The sequence below is a fragment of the Crocuta crocuta genome, unplaced genomic scaffold, assembly GCF_008692635.1.
Source record: "Crocuta crocuta isolate KB4526 unplaced genomic scaffold, BGI_CrCroc_1.0 scaffold299, whole genome shotgun sequence".
NCBI lineage: Eukaryota > Metazoa > Chordata > Mammalia > Carnivora > Hyaenidae > Crocuta > Crocuta crocuta.
In genome coordinates, this window is record NW_027532747.1 from 12257019 (window position 1) to 12277243 (window position 20225).

Sequence of the window (20225 nt, forward strand, 5' to 3'; positions counted from 1 at the left end):
TGGTGTCTTTCTTGCACTTCTTCCTTTACTCCTTTGCTCTCTCTCCCTCTCTCCGTCTCTCTCATTTTACATTTAAAAATTTTAACTGCTGTAAAATATATATAACATTAAATAGTATCATCTTAACTGTTTTTTTAAGTGCACAATCCAGTAGTGTTAACTACATTCACATTGTTGTGTAACTAATCTCTAGAACTCTCTTCATTCATCTTAAAGATCTGCAGTTCTGTACCCCTTAACCAGTTCTTGACCTTCACCTCCCCTCGACTCCTGGAAACCTCCATTCAACTTTCTTTCTCTGTGAATTGATGACTATAGTCTCGTACAGTATTTGTCCCTATGTGTCTGGCTTGTTTCACTTAGTATAATGCCCTTGAGGTTCACCTCGAGGGATAGTGTCCTGTTGTTGCCATATCCCGCTCTCTCTTTCAGATACAGCAGCTCATATTTGGTGGCTGAGTTCTTAGAAAAAAGTACGTTTCTTCATTTGCTTTTCATTGGACTCACAGGAAGCCCAGACCAGTGTATGGTCTTGGCAGACCCTCCCAGGGTCTTGATTGTCTGGTTTTCATGGTGTCTTCCATCTCATGGTGATGGAAGTTCATGAGCGGAGGGAACACCCACGCCAGATCCCATCATTACGCCAGGAGCCAGCTTAGGGCTGTACAGCCTGTTAACCCACAGTGTCCTCTGGGGAGTTCAGAGGAACGCAGCTTGGAGTGTACAGCCCAGGAAGTGACTGAGGGCTAAGACTCAGTAGACGCTCGGTATGCTGTTCAAGATGGTATCGTTCCTCCCGTGGGATTTTTGCTGGCTCAGCTCTGGTCTTAATGATCGCCTGGATCAATGTGCTCAAATACCAGGTCACAAGCTGCCTTTCTGGCAGACAAGGCCCTCTTAACCTGTTGGTCAGCTTCCTCTGTCACATGTGGGTTTGGCGTATAGTGCTGAAGGTCATGGAATTTTGTTAGAGCGCTATTGAAGTGAGACATTTGTGGAACCCGCGTTGTGTGGTGTCTGCTAATTATGAGCCCACGTGTCTGTCTTTCACATATGGTGAGGCTGGTTGCTTTTTCTAGCCTGGGATTTTACCTTGAGATTCTTCTTGTTTGTATGTTCGTTTCAAACTTTTATTTGAATTCCAGTTAACATATAGTGTAATACTAGTTTCAGGGTAGAATCCAGTGATTCATCACTTACGTATAACACCCAGTGCCCATCACAAGTGCCCTTCCTTAATACACATCACCCATCTAGCCCATCTCTCACCCACCTCCATCAACCCTCAATGTGTTCTCTGTAGTTTAAAGTCTTTTATGGTTTACCTCTCTCTCTGTTTTTATCTTATTTCTTTAACTTCCCCTTTGTTCGTCTGTTTTGTTTCCTAAATTTCCACATATGAGTGAAATCATATGGTATTTGACACTCCTGACTTAATTGCACTTAGCATAGTAGACTGTAGCTCCATCCACATCATCGCAAACGGCAAGATTTCATTCTTTTTGATGGCTGAGTAACACTCCATTGTGTACATATATACCATGTCTTCTTTAACCATTCATCAGTGGTTGGACATTTGGGCACCTTCCATAATTTGGTTGTTGTTGATAATGCTGCTGTAAACATCAGGGTGCGTGTGTCCCTTCGAATGAGTATTTCTGTATCCTTTGGGTAAATACCTAGTGATGCAATTGCTGGGTCGCAGGGTGGTTCTATTTTTAACTTTTTGAGGACCCTCCATACTGTTTTCCAGAGTGGCTGCACCAGTTTGCATTCCCACCAGCCGTGCACAAGGATTCCCCTTTTGCTGTATCCTCACCAACACCTGTCGTTTCCTGTCTGTTGTTAATTTTAGCCATTTGCCTTGAGATTCTTAGTGAAATACCACCCACAGCCTTCTTCCATGGAGAAGGAGAAACAAGAGTTTAGTGCCAGCAGACTGGAAGAGGAAGGCGGGAAGATGAGGCATGACGTGGGGGCCACTGGTGTGTATGTTTTGGTACAGTGGGCTGGTTCTGGAAGCCCTGGTCTGCTCTTGAGCTGATAACTAACCAGCCTTGTGATGCTGGTTCAAGTCACCTCTTAGGGCCTTCGGCTCCACAGCTCCTCCTTCTGCCCTGCGCACCTACAGCATGGAGGGTCCTGTTGAAAAGGTGTTGATTGCTGTAGTTTCTCACTGGTAATTTGCTATCCCAGCTTCATACCCTGTGAGCCCCATTGTGAGGTGATTAAAACCCACTCCAGTAGGTTTAAGGGGGCCCTAGTGGCCACTTCCCATGGCCATGGGCCATTTGCAAGTCACCAACATTTAGGTGACGAAGTGTAGAGAGCTCCCATCCTCCCCTGCACACGTCACACCCACACTCCCCTCCCCTTGATCTGCCACATGAATGAGTGGTTTCCAGGGTCGCATCAGCAACTCCTATGTGAAGACGTCGATCACTAGCTTCTTCTCTAAATTCCTGTGGTTAATAAACACTTTTAAGTAATTTTATATAGTTTTTGAAAACCAACTTTGAACTTTAAAGGCCAGTGAGCTGGGAACATCACCAGATGCAGGAAATAAATATCATTTTGCTGCCTCCCCAACTTGTAGCCATCAGGGCCATACCCATTGGCCTTTCTGTAGGCGTTGATGTCTCTTGAGACACAGTCACAGGAGGTTGGGGCTAGGTAAGTTCCTAGAAGCCATTAAATATGGCCTTTAATTTTTTCCCTGTGTTCTCAACACCAAGGACAGTCACTTAATCAATCCTTGAGTCCCTTAGTAGTTAGAAATAGCCATTTTGAGGAACCATCCACAAGAAGCATGTAGACTATTTGGCCAGGAAGCTCCAATGCAATGCAGTTAACAAGACAGCAACCAGCTTCACTTGAGCTAGAAAGAGACCATAGGTGAATTCATCACAGACAGGGGGAGCCAGGTAAGAACAGGGGGGTGGGCCAATCCAAATCTGTCTCCATGACTGGAGCAGTGATTATGTGGGCAGTGGAGCAAAACTACTAGAATAGTGATCAGTGACTTAGCTATGTTAAAAGGATGTCGTAGGAATTGCTGAGTAGATTTCTATCACACAGAGAATTTTCCTTATCTTAAACCGCTGGATTTACGCGACCTCGGTTCCCCACATTTACTCCGTTCCTGGCGTCTGCTGAGTTTTCAGCCTAATCGGGGTCAGGATAAAGAGGAGATTTGGGTGGAAGTAAGCTGGATGCTCAGGCTCCTGCAGTAACACTCAATTACTGAATGCTCTCAAAGCACCAATTCCTCTATAATGAAGTCCTCAGTTTTTAAATATCTTTTGAAATCAGGTGATTCAGGATTGGCAACAGCCAACTTGCTGTTTCCTGCTTTCTTACAAAAATAAGATGGTAATATTCCAGGGAGCTGGCCGGACTTGTTAGAAGATAATCTTGAGCATTTTAAGGCACATTATTTGCCATGCATCTTTGAGCTTTAAAAGCCTCCATGGAATAGGACAGGAATCAGATGGAAGAGAAATCAGCTTGCTGCCATCCCACAGCCCCGAGACCCCAGCCAGGCCTGGTGTCCTCTGCGTCAACCTTGGCCACCCAGAAGCCACAGCTGCCAGAGCCTGGAGCGCTGCTGGAAATGTCGTAGCTTTGATGCATTAATCTTGCTTACTCTGAGTATAGTCAACCCCGAACCAAACAAAACACGAAGGTTCATTTACATCACGGTTCCTAAGTGTGTGTTGTCCAGCACATTTGACACTAGTTTGGTGTTTAACAGTGTTTGTGTGTGCTCCAGCCTTTTTCTGCCCCTCACCCGTCATGTAACGTGTCCCTATACCTGCTGTGCTGTTAACGTCTCTGGTAATGAAATTTTGGTCATCAGAATGCGTCACTCCTGTTGACAGTATTGATTGCCATCCTGCACTACTACCGTTGACCTGGCTGATTGGTAAAGTGTTCGTTACATAGCCCTTCAGATTTCTTACGATGCGTGCACGTGTGTGCACGTGTCTGCCGAACTTACAAATCTGTTACCAAACCAACTTTTTTCCTTTTTGTGCCGTGATAGACAGTGCATTAGCCAGTATCCTTTGCCATAGACTATTTTGTAGCGAAGGTAATTTGTACTGCTTCCTGGGTTGGATGTAGTAACATTTTTGACTAAGTGCTTTCTAACATTAATCGAAACTGATCCTTGATTTAGAGTAACCTACTTCCCCCTCTAAGGATATTTTACTAAGGTTGGCTTGGTTATAAAGTTTTTCACTGGGTATCTTAAAACCATGAAAATCCTCATCTATAAATGTAGTAAAAGTGTCTTTGTTTATACTGATCTTTCTTATTTTCTTGCCTCTCCTCTGACCCAGCTGTGGGCGGTAGCACGTCTACAAAATATTTTATAGGGTACTGAGGGCAACATTGTAAGCCAGGAAATTGAAAACAGGATACGAAACAAGGGGCTGGGGGAGGGAGGGAGTCCATCAAAGCTCTTTATGTCATGTTAAGGATTTGGTGAGAATAAAGGCCAACAAAGGCAGGTTTGCATTACTCATTGGCAGGTGTCACTAGGAAGTGACGGAAAACCCACGTGGTCCCAGAAGACATGGATAGAAGTTCCCTGCCATGTAAATTTATAAAGTTAGGAATAAATTCGCAACCATTCTGAAGTTACAAATCGTGAGGTTGAACTGTGTGAATTTGCCATTCATTTACTTGAAAGTGATTTCAGTGCCCAGAAGGGAGGCGCCAGGGCCGTAGCCAGAACACCCACGCAGACAGGTTCTGCTCCGTGAAATGCGAAGCCCATTCAGCATAAAACCTCACGGTTTTTGTTTATTTTTTATTTATTTTATTTTTTAAAATGTCTATTCATTTTGTGGGAGAGTGCAAGCAGGGGAGTGGCCGAGAGAGGGGGGCAGGAGGAAGCAGGCTCTGCACTGACAGGCTGCCAACAGTGAGCCCAATGCGGGGCTCGAACTTATGGACTGCGAGATCATGACCTGAGCCAAAGTTGGATGCTCTATAGAACCAGCCACCCGGGTGCCCCATACTACTTCACGGTTTTTAAATGTGCATTTCCATGGGGCGCCTGGGTGGCTCAGTCGGTTAAGCGTCCAACTTCAGCTCAGGTCATGATCTCACAGTTCGTGGGTTTGAGCCCCCACATTGGGCTCTGTGCTGACAGCTCAGAGCCTGGAGCCGGCTTCAGATTCTGTGTCTCACTCTTCTCTCTCTCTCTCCCCCAATCCCAGCTCATGCTCTGTCTCTTAAAAAAGAAAACAAAACATAGCAATGAATAAATGTTAAAAAAAAAATAAAAATGCATTTCCAGAGGGTGTAAATAATGCATCTTTGGGAAGCATGTTGAGGTCTCTTCTAAGCGATACGTTTGGAGAGGTGGTTTTTCCACGGGCACGGGGGCGAGTGCAAATGAGCCCATGCTCACCCTGGCTTCTCTTGTGTTTCAGCACATCAGGTCCACCCATCTGGCCGGGCAGTACCTTCTTCAAGAGAAATGGAGCCCTTCTGCAAGGTAGGTGTCCAGGAGCGGCCCTCCCCACCCCCTCGCTCGGTGCCCTCGTGCTGGGTAGCAGGCGGGAGCTCTGTCCTCCTAAGGAGCGGGCACCGTCTGAAGAAGTGTGGCTGCTGTGCACTGGGGCTCTTTGTCCATTTCTCCTTATTTCTTCCTACTCACGTCTCCTGGTTGCTGTGAATTGTTATTCCGAATCCGGGCCTGGTTCTTCGTTTGGTCACCGCTGGTCATATTCCAGAAGCGTCCGGCTTGCTTTGGTGAGACTGGAATTACGTGGCAGTCAGGGTATGACTGGCATAAACGGAGCTGGTTCAAAACAAAACAAAACAAAAACGCTGTTACATATTTTCAGTGCTCGGGCGAATGAGGACTGTTTGGGGGGTTCCGGCACTCTGGCTATTGTGGTGGTTCCACTTGTTCCTCGCTGTCCCCTAACATCCGCATGTGCCTGGAAGGCTGCCTGTGGTTTGTTCCGAGGCTCAGAGTTCAGCCACCCCTCTCCCGTCCCGACGAGCATCCTTTGCAGCAGGACATCCTTCCTGTCGTCCAGCTCACCCTTTGCCGCTTTGCTGTCCGTCCTCCCCTGCGTGCTCAAGGAATTCCAGCTGCCTTTCGTCCCTGCTGTGGCTATTAAGTTTCTTTTGAAATGGCCAAATCAAGTTGAAGAATAAATGGTTTAAAATAGCCATAAGAGGGGCGCCTGGGTGGCTCAGTCAGTGAAGCATCCAACTTCGGCTCAGGTCGTGATCTCGCGGTTCCTGAGTTCGAGCCCCGCGTCAGGCTCTGTGCTGACAACGCGGAGCCTGGAGCCTGCTTCGGATTCTGGTCTCCCTTTCTCTCTGCCCCTTCCCCGCTTGTGCTCTGTCTCTCTCTCTCAAAAATAAATAAACATTAAAAAAAAAAAGAATGAAAAGTAGCCATAAGATGCCTTCCGGATGCTGCAGGTTATCCCTGTTGGGAATGTCTGCTGTGCAGAGAAGCTGGAATCGGTGGGCCTCTGAGGCCCTTTCAGTTTCTTGTCCCCATCAGCCTCCGCGGGCTGGCTAAGTGTCAGATGGTACAGCTGGCCAAAAGCAGATGGTTCTGGTTGTACGAAGAGCTTTAGAACTGGGCTGGGCTTGTAGTACGGTGTTCTTTCGGAGCACCTTTCGGTTGGTTTAGAACTGGTTAGTATCTTTTCTTGAAAAGTGCATGCTGAACACTGGCCAGGTGCGTGAAAGAGTGGAATATAATTGTGGCTATGAAAAGGGACATTTATCTTCAGGTTTCCAGAGTAGCTCAAAGAGATGCCATCACGTTTGTGTTATTGTTTTATAGGCCATGCAATTGCATACCATCTTTTTTTTTTTTTTTTTTAAATGTTTTATTTATTTCTAGGAGAGAGACAGCATGAGCAGGGGAGGGTCAGAGAGAGAGGGAGTCACAGACTGAAACAGGCTCCAGGCTCTGAGCTGGCAGTCAGCACAGAGCCCGACGCGGGGCTCGAACCCACGAACCGCGAGATCATGACCTAAGCGAAAGTCGGACGCTTAACCGACTAAGCCACCCAGGCGCCCCGCATACCATCTTTTTAATAGCCTGTGAAACCAGGAACCAAAGGATTTCCTTGCCTTTCTGCGTGGTACAGGCGAAATTTAGGCAGGAAGTTTTGACTAATCCTAATTTTAATGACCATTATAGATCCCCTTAATATTTAAGAAAAAAGGGAACTCCCTCCACTCTCAAAGATTAATACATACTTAAAAAGAAAACATCTGTTCTCCCTTCACGTAGCATAAATGGAAACCAGTTATGATGAGCCTTTGGGAATTTTTCAGAGTTATGTGAATGTTTATTTTTCTGTCAGGTCTGTAACAATGATATTCGTATCATTCGTGTTTGGATTATTTTCAGAAGAGGGATTTTATTTAGCAAGCACATTTTCTTGTAGGATTTTTACTCATTAAGTTTCACGTTAAGTAAGATTTGCTTGGAGGATATTAGTTTTTGGTTGTTACTGCTGGGCAAAAGCATGAAGCAAAACATCAATAAGGTTCTGAAGTTGAGTGATTTCACTGTGAGATTCTATCTCATGGGTGTGGACATTTTTTCTCTTCTGGAGAGGGTTTAAAATTCTAATTATTCTAAGCGTTGAGAATTACATTATTACAGATTTCAGATGCTTATTCAATCTGCATCCAATTCGATGCAGCCTTTCTTTTCTTATTTATTTATTTTTTGTACATGTGAAAATCGGAAGACTCTTAGTTGGAGTTTGAGAGGGTAGGAAAGGATTCAAGTTTTTCCTACAACTCTTCTTTGCTGTGTATTATATTTGCTCTATCTGTATATGGAGTTCTGGAGACACCTTTATTGTGCTAAGATTTTTCAAACTATGTGTGTGTTTTCCCTAATTAATAGTTTTGTGTTCCTTTGGTGGGGTACTGGTTCATCAAGAAGTTGCTCATGTCCAGGAGTGAACATTTTACAATAAAGTACAGGTATATAAACAGTCATGCCAGCGGAAGGGTCAGTTTAGAATCAAGTACAAGGGGCGCCTGGGTGGCTCAGTCAGTTAAGGGTCCGACTTCAGCTCAGGTCATGATCTCGCAGTTCATGAGTTCGAGCCCCGCATCGGGCTCTCTGCTGACAGCTCAGAGCCTGGAGCCTGCTTCGGATTCTGTCGGTCTCTCTCTCTCTCTGTCTCTCTCTCTCTTCCCCTCCCCCACTTAACATTCTGTGTCTCTCTCTCTCTCAAAAATAAATAAACTTTTAAAAATTAAAAAAAAAAACAATACAGAAGAAAACGTACCTGATTTATATACTCACCTTGTCACCTTTATACTTTACGTTTTCAAAATATGCACACATTCCTTCTGTTCCCCCTGTAGCAACCAGGAGAACTTTTTCCCCCTAGATAATTAGCCTAGGAAAGAAGTCTTAACGGGGTTCCAACCACAGAGATTGGGACTGAAGGCAAACAGGATGCCCTCAAGAACCCAGTTCCTAGAACTGGGGTAGAAGGTGCCATAAAGACCAGGCACCAGGCAACAGGGCCCAGCTGATCATTCCCACCCCCCTCCCCCCAGCAGAACTGTCTGCCCCGGGCTCCCTGGGGGTCAGTGGCCCTTGGAGTTGAGGCTAAGGGAACGTGGGCATGGCAGAAGAAGCAGACGTGTCACATCATTCGGAGGAGGGAGGCTTATTTTTGTCAGGAGGGTAGGAGAGTAGGGGCTTGCCCGGTCTTGGGAGAGCTAACACCTTGAACAAGACCTTATAAAATAGACGGTGGCTGTGTGGAAACAGAGCAAAAGGCACCGCAAGAAGGGGAAGCAAGACTCTGTAGGCAAGAGAGGGCATGGCCACGGGGACGTTATGTGGCAGGTGCAGACAGTGAGTGACTCACGGGCACTCTGGGATGATGACATCCCATATTCTTGGCAGGATCGGCCTCAGAGCGCCAGGCTGTCCAGAGGGGATGTGGTAGAAGTCAGATCCTGAAATCCACGGAACATGACGTCATGGTTACAGTGGGGAACCCACGTCTCCTAGTTGTTTGGTTTATTCACTGTCTGGCAGAAACATAGTAGTTGTAGGGTTTTTTCCCCCAGCACAAAACCAGTTGTGAGAATTCACTGTAAGGAAGCACCCAAGGTCCTTCTGGAGTGTGGACTCTGTATTCGGTTCTTGCAGTCACCGGCGAGAGGGCCTGCTGAATCATCTAGCAGTTTTGAGGATAATGGGGGAAGATTTGGTTTGGATTACACCAGGCATGGGTACTTAACATAATTGGCCATTTCATCAATTCACAGTATTTATTTTCAATGCCATTTAGGCTGCTAGAGACAATTTTAGGATGTGAGCAGTTTCAGGGACCAGAGAGCACTTCAGTTCTTGTACAATAGAAACCTAGCTGTGTGCCAGAAGGGGACAAACCCTTTGTTTAAAGGGCACCCAGGGCAGGTCCGAACAGAGAAGTGTGGCTTATTGGGAGCCCTGCAGGAGTGACCAGCTGACAGGTGTCTCCACATGTCTGTGTGTCTCTGTTATGGCCTCTATGTGTTCGAAATACATTTTTTTTATTTTATTGGTTAATAATGTCTCATTTTTTTAAATGAAATGAGTAAAGCGTTCTACCTTTTTTCTTTTCCAAACTCCCTAGCGCTTCCCCCGCCCCCCCCCCAACACATACACGTTCCGTTCACCCCTTAAACTTAAATTTGGGTTACTTTATTTAAACATCACCCTCGGAAAAGAGTTACTTTAATGAGTAGCAATTCCTAGTTAAGGACCTTCTTCACCCCTGGTCTGACCCTTCATCTGGTCCCAGGAGGTTTCATCCCAGTGTCTCTGCCTGCTTCTAAAAGTTCCTACAAGCTACGGTCATTTTATCTCCCGCTGCTGCCATTTGGGTCCTTGTAGGGCCCGTAGGCAGTTTCGTTCAGAAACCAGCCTCTGCCTTCATAGCTCTGAGCCTGCTCACCATTGGGGACCATCTGCCTTTGTTCTCGACCTCGTCCTCTGAGCAGGTGTTTCCAGGGCCCGCCCACAACATCCCACCTGTGAGCATCTCTCTCTCATCCATTACTGTTGGTCAGGGCCTGCCCTCTCACCGGCTTACAGCCCATGCTGGCGCCGCGCCGCACACCCAGCCCTCCCGGCAGATCTGCCCTAGCGTGGACTCCGCCACCGGCCATGCCCACTTGCTGCCCCCCACCCCCACCACCGGCCTTCCCAGCCCTCCCTTCCCCTTTCTTCTTCTCTCTCTCTCACTCCAGGATTGGGCCGCTAATTATTATTAAATCTGTCTCCTTAGGATGCAGTGGCGGAATTAAAATACATTCCGTAACGCGTCTAACAGAGTTTTATTTCCATTCACTTCTGACAACCCACAGCAGGAGCTCATGAAGTGGAGGGAAGACCTCCCGGGCACTTGCCGCGCCCACAGCAGGATGGTGCTGCTCTAGGCCCGAAAGCGGAGAGGGGAAAAGGCCGCCAGCTCTTCCGCTGTCAGGTGCGCGCTGTTGCTGTGAGTGCACAGGGGTGCTTGCCCTTGGTCAGACATGTCCGAGGCTGATTGTGACCATTGGATGACTTGCTCCGGGGAATACCAGTTGCCCAGGCTCCAGGGTGGCTGCAGGTACGTCCCTGCCTGCGAGTTAGTATCATTGCACCTGCCCCCTGCAGCCGTCACCCGCTGCCGCAGGCTTGCTCTGCGTTGTTACCGCAACAGTGTACGCAGTACCTCACTTTGATTCTATTTCCTGCCATGAAAGGCTCAAGAGCAAGGACTCGGTGTACCAGAAACAAGTTCTGGTGGGAAGAGCACTGCATTACAAGCAAGGGGTCCTGGTTGTGGTCTCACCGCTGCCACTTGGTGAATGTTGCGACCTTGGGCAAGCCTCTGGGCAGCCCCGTGTTTTCATGTTCTTACTTGTGAATTAAGGAGTGGACCTTAGTGGTGGCAGCAGTTTCCTATTGGAATACCAGCTCCGGCGCACCTGGGTGGCTTAGTCGGTTAAGCGTCCGACTTTCGCTTAGGTCACGATCTCGCGGTTCGTGGGTTCGAGCCCCGCGTCGGGCTCTGTGCTGACTGCCAGCTCAGAGCCTGGAGCCTGTTTCAGAGTCTGTGACTCCCTCTCTCTCTGACCCTCCCCTGCTCACGCTGTCTCTCTCTCTCTCTCAGAAATAAAAACATTAAAAAAAAAAAAGACGTTCATGTTAGAAGGCATTTAGGATGTGTTACATTCCCAGTCAGAGTTGGGGATTAGAACTTTCTACAGAACTCTGCCTGGGAAAGTAGGAAAATCGAGCTGGAATCTCAATGTGATCGATATCCCTGTGTTCTTTACCTTCCCTGCTAAAATCTCCCTTGTTCCTTTGTTGGGTTAGTGATTCTCAGAACAGGGCCAAAGACTGGGGATGCCCCAGATCCCACTGGATTTATACTTAGATCTAAAATATTTGCTCATCTCTTTATCTCAGATTCCTCTCAAATAGGACTGCTTCCTTGAGAGGTCACCCAAGTTCACAAACACGGAGCTCTACCCCTTGCTCTAAAATTCTATGTACACGGCAGGTGTGTAGAGAGCCACGTGAGAGAGAGAGAGAGCACGGATTTAGCGCCACACCAACCCCAGGTCAAGTCCCTCCCTCCCCGGGCACCAGATGTTTGACCTTGGGCCTCAGTTTTACCAGATGTGTTCCTCAGAACCTTTGCAGAGGTTAAAGGAGAATGTGAAGCTGAAACACAAGTCCCGTCCAGGGCCTGCCTGGCCCCTCACAAAGGCTCCGTCAAAGCGAAGGTTTATGAACTTGTGACTCTTTCATTCCCGAGGTGCCCGATCATCCATCCTGGCAGATACAGGCAAGGTGAAAAGTTCCTAAATATGTCGAAGGAGCAGACTCCTGGTCTGTCTTTCCTTTGCCTGGTTTCCGTTCTCACTGCCAGCTCACTGTTGTTTCCTTCCCTGTGGAAGCAGGGTGGCCCTGTGGGACCCCATCTCTGCGCGGCCTCGGCACAGGCCGTAGCACTACCGTACTTCTCTCCAGAAAGACCGTGGATGGGATCTCAGGGCCTGTCGGGCTTTGCCTTGACCCTCCCCCACTCACCTCTGCCGCATTCGATTGCAGCCCCTGGGCTTTCTGGCTTCTTTCATCTAATCTGCTCGGCAAGCTAACTCCTTTGTCCATTTTGCAAAGGAGGGCAGCCACCTAATGCATAAATCTCCCGGCCGTTGTCCCCAGGCACGCCCGTTTGGAAAAAATAAAGTAATAACAGAAAGGGGGAGAGGAAAACCTCTCTACATTTCCTACCTCCCGCCCCCCCAGGACCTAATCCTAATTGCCATCTCCACTCTCTCGGCCTGCGGAGACCTTTGGGTTTTAGGAGGGGCCTCTTTCTCTTGGCATCATTTGTCTTATTGTTCTGCGCTGAGTTATCTGTATTTATGTAACCACAGTAGAAGTCCGGACGCTGTCTTTGTTCACAGGTGAATTTAAAGACATGCCGGTCACCTCTTTAATCACTCATGTCCTATAGGTGGTGACTGAGACCAGGCTCTTAAGTTAGTGAAAAATATATAAGGAAATGCAGTTTCAAAAGAAGTCTTTGGCCAATTCTGACCATCACAGTCTCCTGGGAATCAAACTCGCCCCGTCTGCAGTCACCCCGGCATCCCCGGTGTCTGCAGTCACCCCGGCATCCCCGGTGTCTGCAGCCTGGCGTGGAATCTGAGACCCGTAGCCGGGATTTTCCCTTCTGACTTGGACGGCAGCTGGTCTCTCTCCCACCGTCTATAAGTAACAATTTTCATGGAAGCCCAGGGTTGCACCCTGAGGAAACGGGAGCCTGTGGACAGAAATAGGGAAGTCAGGAGGCGTTGCCAGTTGGATGGGGGACATGGCATTGAGGGCCGCCGCTGGGTCAGGCCCCTGCCAGGCAGGATCCGTGGGCCGGTCCTCCTGTTTCAGGGTGATGTCGCCATCACCCCGAGGGGGGACACAGGCTGGCGTTAGGAGAAGGGCGGGCAAGGCTGGGAAGGGAGTATTGGAAGTTGTTAACCCGCAAATGGCCACTGCAGTTAGGGGCACACATGAGATTTTCAAGGGGGAGCAGAATGAAAAAGAGGGAAAAGGTCCACACTGGGAATGTAGATTCATGACGGAAAGCGGTGGTAGTGAAAACAGCAAGACAGGCGCAGAAGCAGCTTAGTCAGAAACTGGGGAAAGTCACTGAAATGAAGGGCAGAAGGTGTCAGAAAGAGGGGACGGGTGGGAGCAACCCCAACATAGAGAAGCCAGGGAGGCTGGAATTAAAGAAAAGCCGGGGCGCCTGGGTGGCTTAGTCGGGTAAGCGTCCGACTTTCGCTTGGGTCATGATCTCGCGGTTCGTGGGTTCGAGCCCCGCGTCGGGCTCTGTGCTGACTGCCAGCTCAGAGCCTGGAGCCTGCTTCAGTCTGTGACTCCCTCTCTCTCTGACCCTCCCCTGCTCACACTGTCTCTCTCTCTCTCTCTCCTAGAAATAAATAAAACATTAAAAAAAAAAAATTAAAAAAAAAAAAAGAAAGAAAAGCCGCCTGTCAGGCCTGGGTGCAGAGGCCCGGGACCTTCAGCGCACAGCCACTGGCCTGCTGTCTGCCTCTAGGGACCTGTCTGTTCAGGACATTTTTTCATAAATGGCATCACGTAATATGTGACCTTTTGTGTCTGGACATATATATTCTTTACGTTATTCATTAGCTTTATACATGAGGTATTCTTACTCCCATTTTGTAGATGGGAAAAGGAAAGCCCCTACAGATGTGCTGTTCAAGGTCACCAAGCCAGGATCAGAAACCTGGACTCACAGTAATCTTTGGTTCAGTACGGTTGTTTTTGAAGTTTTCCACTGGAGGTGTTTACCTGTTCTGCAGTGTGCTACAGACTGGGGCTGGGGAGAATCCTGTGGTAACGATCAAAAGCAGTTTATAATGGGGCTCCTGGGTGGCCCCATTGGTTGAGTGTCCAACCTAGGCTCAGGTCATGAATCTGCAGTTTGTGGGTTTGAGCCCCACATCGGGCTCCGTGCTGACAGCTCAGAGCCTGGAGCTTGCTTCGGATTCTGTGTCTCCTTCTCTCTCCGTACCTCCCCTGCTCACCCGCTGTCTCTCTCTCTCTCTCTCAAAAATAAACATTTTAAAAAAAAGCAAAGCAGTTTACAATGACAAGACTTAAAGATGGAAATGTTGTCTTCTTCCGTTCAAGTAATTGAGGTGTTTCCTTTCTCTTTTGGTCCCTGCACAGGACTGTTGTAAACAGCTGACTTTAAGATCTTTTAAAGACTGTAGATAGAGAAAAAGGGAAATCCTGAAATTAGTCATCCAAAGATTAATACAATGAGAGGACCGCACACCTTTACAGAATGAATATTTTGAGTCTGAATTTTAAAGTGGTAGATAGAGAGATACAGATATTTTTACACCAGTTATAATCCATCAATAGGAATATATCCTTATAGTTTAAGTTTTGAGCATTAAAAATGTTTTTCTTATCTATTAAATTGTATCAGATTATAAAATATATAAAGATTATACAATTTTGGATCACATTGTGCTGCAGAGCCTGCTTTTATCAAAGTGCTCAATCTTAAAATACAATTGGAAAAGTCATTCCCCTTGAAGTTCTATTTAACTGTGCTTGGATAGAAGTCTAGAAATATTTTTATGCGATTGCCAAGAAGCTTGCAATGAAGAGTTTTTTAGAATGTACTCAATGAGCTGTTCACATTACAGTTTCAGAAGTGCACTTAAAAGCTTCTACCTGTAAACTCGCAGAGGTCAAGTTTGTGTTTTTGTTTGGTTCCCTCGACGACCAAAAGGCGTGGCTGAGAACTCCAGGGTGGGGTGTTCACTGCAGAGCACATGATAGGTTGGAAGTGTGTGTGTGCTGGAAGTGTGTGTGTGTGTGTGTGTGTGTGCGCGCGTGTGTGCGCGCCTGCCTACACAAGTGAATGTGGCCCAGGCACTCAGGCTTTTACTGCTCCATGTTGTGAATCTGTAAGAATACTTTCTCCTGCCCCATCGGCCTATCCTTCTTTTCTCTGGTGATTCCGTCCCGCCCAGCTATTCCATTGGCCTTTGCACATGATGCCTGAGGACAAAAGACCCCAGTTTTCAAATCAAGTGTACCTTCATCCATTCCCTGCCTGGCCACCCAGTTGCTGTCTGACCTTGGACAACTTACATGAACTTCTTTGAGCTACAGCAAAATGCAGAAATACCAGTGCTGCAAGATCGGTATCATTGTGGGGATTAGCTGATGACAGTCTGTGTGGCATCCCTGGCACTGTGCAGGATCTCCTGTCACCACTGCTTTCACTCCCGGGGAGGCAGCGTGCCCGGGAGAGAAGAGTAGAGAGACCTTGTAGCTGGCCAGCCTTGGGTACAGAGCCCAGCCCCTGCCATCTGCCAGCTGTGCGGCCTCAAGCAACTTCCTGATGGGTTTGAGTCTTTCCTTCCTAGCGGGTCAGTGGATAGCACTGTTTCATGGGATTAAAAAATACTGTATGTACAGGGGCTGGGACAGTGCTTGGCAATAGCTGAGTGTTTAATAAATAGAATTCATCATGCTTATGGAAAGCATTTCTGCCATTTCCTAAGGGTTTCGATAGCTTTCACCCCCAAATCACAATAACATAAAAAAAATCCTTCCCGAGTTGAACCAACATTTTACCTTCAGGAGTATTTAAGACTGTTCCCAGTCCCTCTGAAGCTCCTGTTGCACTAAGACAAATACCCACAAGATACCTGATACCCGCAAGACGAGTAGACTGGAGTTCTTGCCAGCTGCTCTCACTGACACTGTGGAGTGACTAAGATCTTGCAGAAATGTGACACAGAGAAAGAAACTTCCTTGGGGATGAGTTAGAATAGCTTATGATCTGTACTCCAGGTTTTTTTTCCACTCTCTGTGCCTCTGATTGTGCCAGAATACGAACTATTTGCAAAGATGCATTTCAGAGGTGGGAGGGAGAGAAAGAAAGGAGAGACATACTCGGCAGTGATCCAGAACTTGAGAAAATCAAAGAAAGGATCATACTGAACTTGTCCCCCACTACATGGTGACCCTAGCACACATGGGTTGGCCCCATTGGGGGCTGTGATTTTTTTTTTTTTTTTAAATGGGGCAAACTTAGGATGAGCTCATGCTGCTGATTTGACACAAATTGCATTCAGGTGTTAGAACTACAGGTCTGTGCATAGAGCTGCTCTAACCTAGTGTGCTGGCTGTGGGTTCATTCCCCACAAAGTGAGCAAGATTGTGAAGACATGACAAGAGGTGAGAAGGCTGTGACCTGTAAAAAGGCCAGTTCTGTTTATCATGTGCGTGTACTGTATTTCTGAGACTCTTAGAGACTTCATTCTTTAAGTTTTGCCATGGTTGGGGATGGAAACAATTACGAATGAAGTTTTCACTCTTATTTTTTTTTTTTTAATGTTTATTTATTTTGAGAGAGAGTGGGAGGGAGTGCGTGCACATGAAAGCAGGGGAGGGGCAGAGAGAGGGGGAGAGAGAGAATCCCAAGCAGACTCGGGGCTCAGTCTCACGAACCTGACCCCCCAAGATCATGACCTGAGCCAAAATCAAGATCAGACATTTAACTGATGACTGAGCCACCCAGGCACCCCAGCGTTTTCACTTTTAAAATTTTGCAGCTATTGGAGTGCTTTTCTGGGATCCACTGTTTCCCCCAGCCCACTTTCCAATATATATGTTGCAAATGGAGGAGTACCAATTTCTTACAGGAGCTCGCTGGCCTTAGTTAGCAGTTGGTTGAGATATGGGTATATAACCCAGTCCAGGCCGGGTAATTCTTACTTCAGATCTGGGGCCTCTGAAGGATGAGCTAGATTCACCAAGGGGCACCACGTAGAGTCAACCAGTGTCTAAGAAATCGCACCAAGTTGAAGAAACAGAGATGGCAGGCCCTCTTCCGTACCACTGTCCTTCTGTGGTTGGATTAGATGAGCTCTGAATTCCCCATTTTACTTAACCCAGCTTGATTGGGGGGTTGTGTGTGTGTGTGTGTCTCTGTCTGTCTGTCTGTCTGTCTATATGTGTGTGTACAACCAACGGTGAATGGCCTCAGTTAAGCTAAACGTATGTCCCTGATGATTTCTGTGTGTCAGTAGAATTCCAGCCTCTTCATTGGTGTTAGGAGGCCCACTCAGCAGTATGGCTGTCAAATACAAGAATAGAGGATGAGCTAGAGAGCTTTTCTGAGATGGTGACTTAACCAAGTAGGATCTTGGTAGTAATAACACCTATTCTCTCTGTTCCCAAACTCACCTTAGCTTTGGTGGAAATTGGTAGTAATAACGCCTATTGTCTCTGTTCACAAACTCACCTTAGCCTTTGGTGGAAATAAGCTCAGAGAAGCTCTCGTTGAGTTTACAAGGTGGCTGGCACAGCTTCTTGGTCTACAGACATCGGCCTTGAATCTAACATTTCCTCATTGTCCTCAGGAGAAGTTCAGAGCAGCGTTGTAATTAGACCAGCCTGGATCACGTGACCACTGGGACTCATCAGTGTGACCAGAGGAATTGGGAAGAGGGGCACTGATTGTTTTATGCTGGGGGCGGGGAGACTGGAAACGTCACTTGGAAGCACACTGATGGATTGGGAGATGAAAGGTTCTCCAGATGCAAGTCTGGGTCAGTTCTCAAAGGAGGGAGAAGGAATTGTCCGTTACAACGGCACAGCCATTTTATTTAAAAAGCAAAGCACTGGAGGGTGCATGGTTGGCTCAGTCCATAGACTCTTGATCTCGGGGTTGTAAGTTCAAGCCCCATGCTGGGTGTACAGATTACTTAAAAATAAAATCTGTAAAAAGAAAAAAAGAAAGAAAAAGAAATAAAGGAAAAAGAAAAAGCACAGGACACAGAAACTTGCGTTTCTTGCACAGGTTCCATATGCAAGTATATGTAGCCACTAAGTGGAAGATCTAAGGCCAGAGTGCATACCTTCCCTCTTGGGACGCTTCCAGCTTTCTTTTTGTGATAATGGCCATTATCCATGGGTGTACAGGATTATCAAGATCTCAGGGAATAAGGTGGTGTTGGTCAAGTTAAAGTAATTTCCCAGAGGCCCAGAATCTTAGTTAATGATGACATTCACTTTTCCTGACGGAGTGGGGATTGCCTAAATATATTGGTTTAACTCGACTTGCCACATGGGGGATAAGGGTAAGACGGAAGCTGGGATACAACTGCCCTTTGCCGGGGGTTAACCCTGAGCAACCAACCTCCGTATCTTCGTGAACTTCCCTTCACAGCCAGGGTTAGTCCCCGAGCCCCATCTTCAGCACACAAGATGCTGGGACAGTTGGTGAATGTGTTAATCGGCTAGAGCTGCCGTAACAAAATGCCACAGACTGGGCGAGTTAAACAACAGAAATGCATTTCCTCGCAGTTCGGGAGACTAGAAGTCCAAGATCAAGGGGGCGGCAGGTTTGATCTCTCCTGGGCATCTCTTCCTGGTTTGCAGATGGCTGCCTGCCCACCGTGTCCTCACATGGCCTTTGTGTGCATGTGTGTGTGCGCGCGCGTGTGCTGGTCTCTTCCTCTTCTTGCAAGGACACCAGCTCTACTGGATTAGGGCCCCATTAGAGTCTTGTTGCATTAGAGCCCCACCCTTAGGTCCTCATTTAACCTTATCCAAATTCAGCCATGCTGCGGGTTGAAGTTTCAACCTCTGAATTGGGGCTGGGGGGCAGGGCACACCACACGGCTCAGTCCAAGTCAGTGCAGTGAATTACATGCATACATTTCACGAACATTCCTTCCTTTCCTAGCATGTGCTAGGTACCCCTTGAGGCTGGAGATAGAGATAGAAATCTCCAGCCTCAAGGAGTCTGCAGTCTGGCTGTGGGGCAGAATCACCAAAAAGCTTCACTGGGTTGTGCCATTGCAAAGGAGCTCAGACTCAGAGGGAAGGAAGTCAGAAGCTTCCCAGAGAGGTGTTGCTAGTGCTGTGTGAGGCTGCGGCCCCTGCATCCCCCTAAGTCTGCCAGACATGGTCAGCTGTGCACTTCTCAGTCAGTGTCGCTCCGAGAGGCGCCGTGATGTTGCAGCGATGGTGAGAACACTCAGCCTAGCTTACAAAGTAGTGACACCCACAGCCAAACGCAGGAGGGTCACAAGTAAGTGCACAGACAGTACTTCGAGATGTAACAAAGGAGAAATAGGATGAGCTAGGATGAGTTGGGATGGAGATGGCCGTGTCCCCTTGAGATGGCTTACCTTATTCCTAACAGGAAAGAAGATGGGAAGGTGAAAGCAAAGTGTTCTGGGTAGAAAGGTGGGGAGATTCTGATGAAGGTAGTGGAGGTGGCTTTGACTTTGAGGACTTGGGGGTTGTTGATGCAGTTTGAGTCTCGCACTGAAATTAGGCATGTAAGGAAGGGTAACGAACTGAGACCTGATCTTCACAAACGTGGGCAGGAAAACTGGTGCTGGGTGGCTGCGTGGCGTCACGTGATCAGTGTCCAGTGATCGGTGTCACATGACCACCTCGGAAGGTGCTGGGAACAATGTGAGTTGTTGTGGGCACCTCTGGGGCCAAGGCTGGGAGGTCATACTGTACTGACCCCGTGAGAGAGGAGCCCAGACTAAGAAGCAGAGGCGAGGTGGGGAGCTGGCCGGGCAGACAGAGGGGTGTTAGAGACCACCCCCCACCCCCATGACCACAGTCTGGGACGTCTCTGCATTTCTCTCATTACCCAGGCTACTTAGGAAAAGCTGTAATAATCACATCATAAATCAGTATAATTTGAAGAATAGTAGTTGAATAATGAAAATCCAGCTCAAGACCAGAGATGGAACCTCTTCAGGCTCACTTGCTAGTTCCCAGCTTAATTTTTAAAATTAAGACACTGTTAATGCGGAGACTCATAAAATTGTTCACAATCCAGGATGTAGCAAAGGGGAAGAGAACATGGTAAATGAAAAAATGAGTTCTGTATCAGAAGCCATCACACTGGGTGAGTGCGCGTGGGGGTCAAGGGCTGGGGTCAGGGGTGGTATAGCTGTTCTCTGTATAAGGCAATTCAACTATAAATGGCATTTGTTGGACATGTGAGTCAATAAATTTGAAAGAAAATAGGGTTTCCAAAAATAGCGGTTGTACAACATAGAGAACTGAGTTTGGAGGGACCTGGCTTTGGGTCTGACTGACAGTCCTTCATACTCCTCCTGCG

The 20225-nt window shown here is 47.4% G+C and overlaps 1 protein-coding gene across 3 annotated transcripts in view; it reads left to right on the forward strand.

Annotated features, from left to right (window-relative positions):
- FOXN3 (forkhead box N3) overlaps positions 1 to 20225 on the forward strand; it is a 235549-nt gene that overhangs the window by 116157 nt on the left and 99167 nt on the right. For all 3 annotated transcript variants that reach the window (XM_077780862.1, XM_077780863.1, XM_077780864.1), the window contains exon 4: positions 5445 to 5509. In XM_077780862.1, the coding sequence (XP_077636988.1) occupies positions 5445 to 5509 (65 nt within the window). The remainder of the gene's footprint in view (positions 1 to 5444; positions 5510 to 20225) is intronic.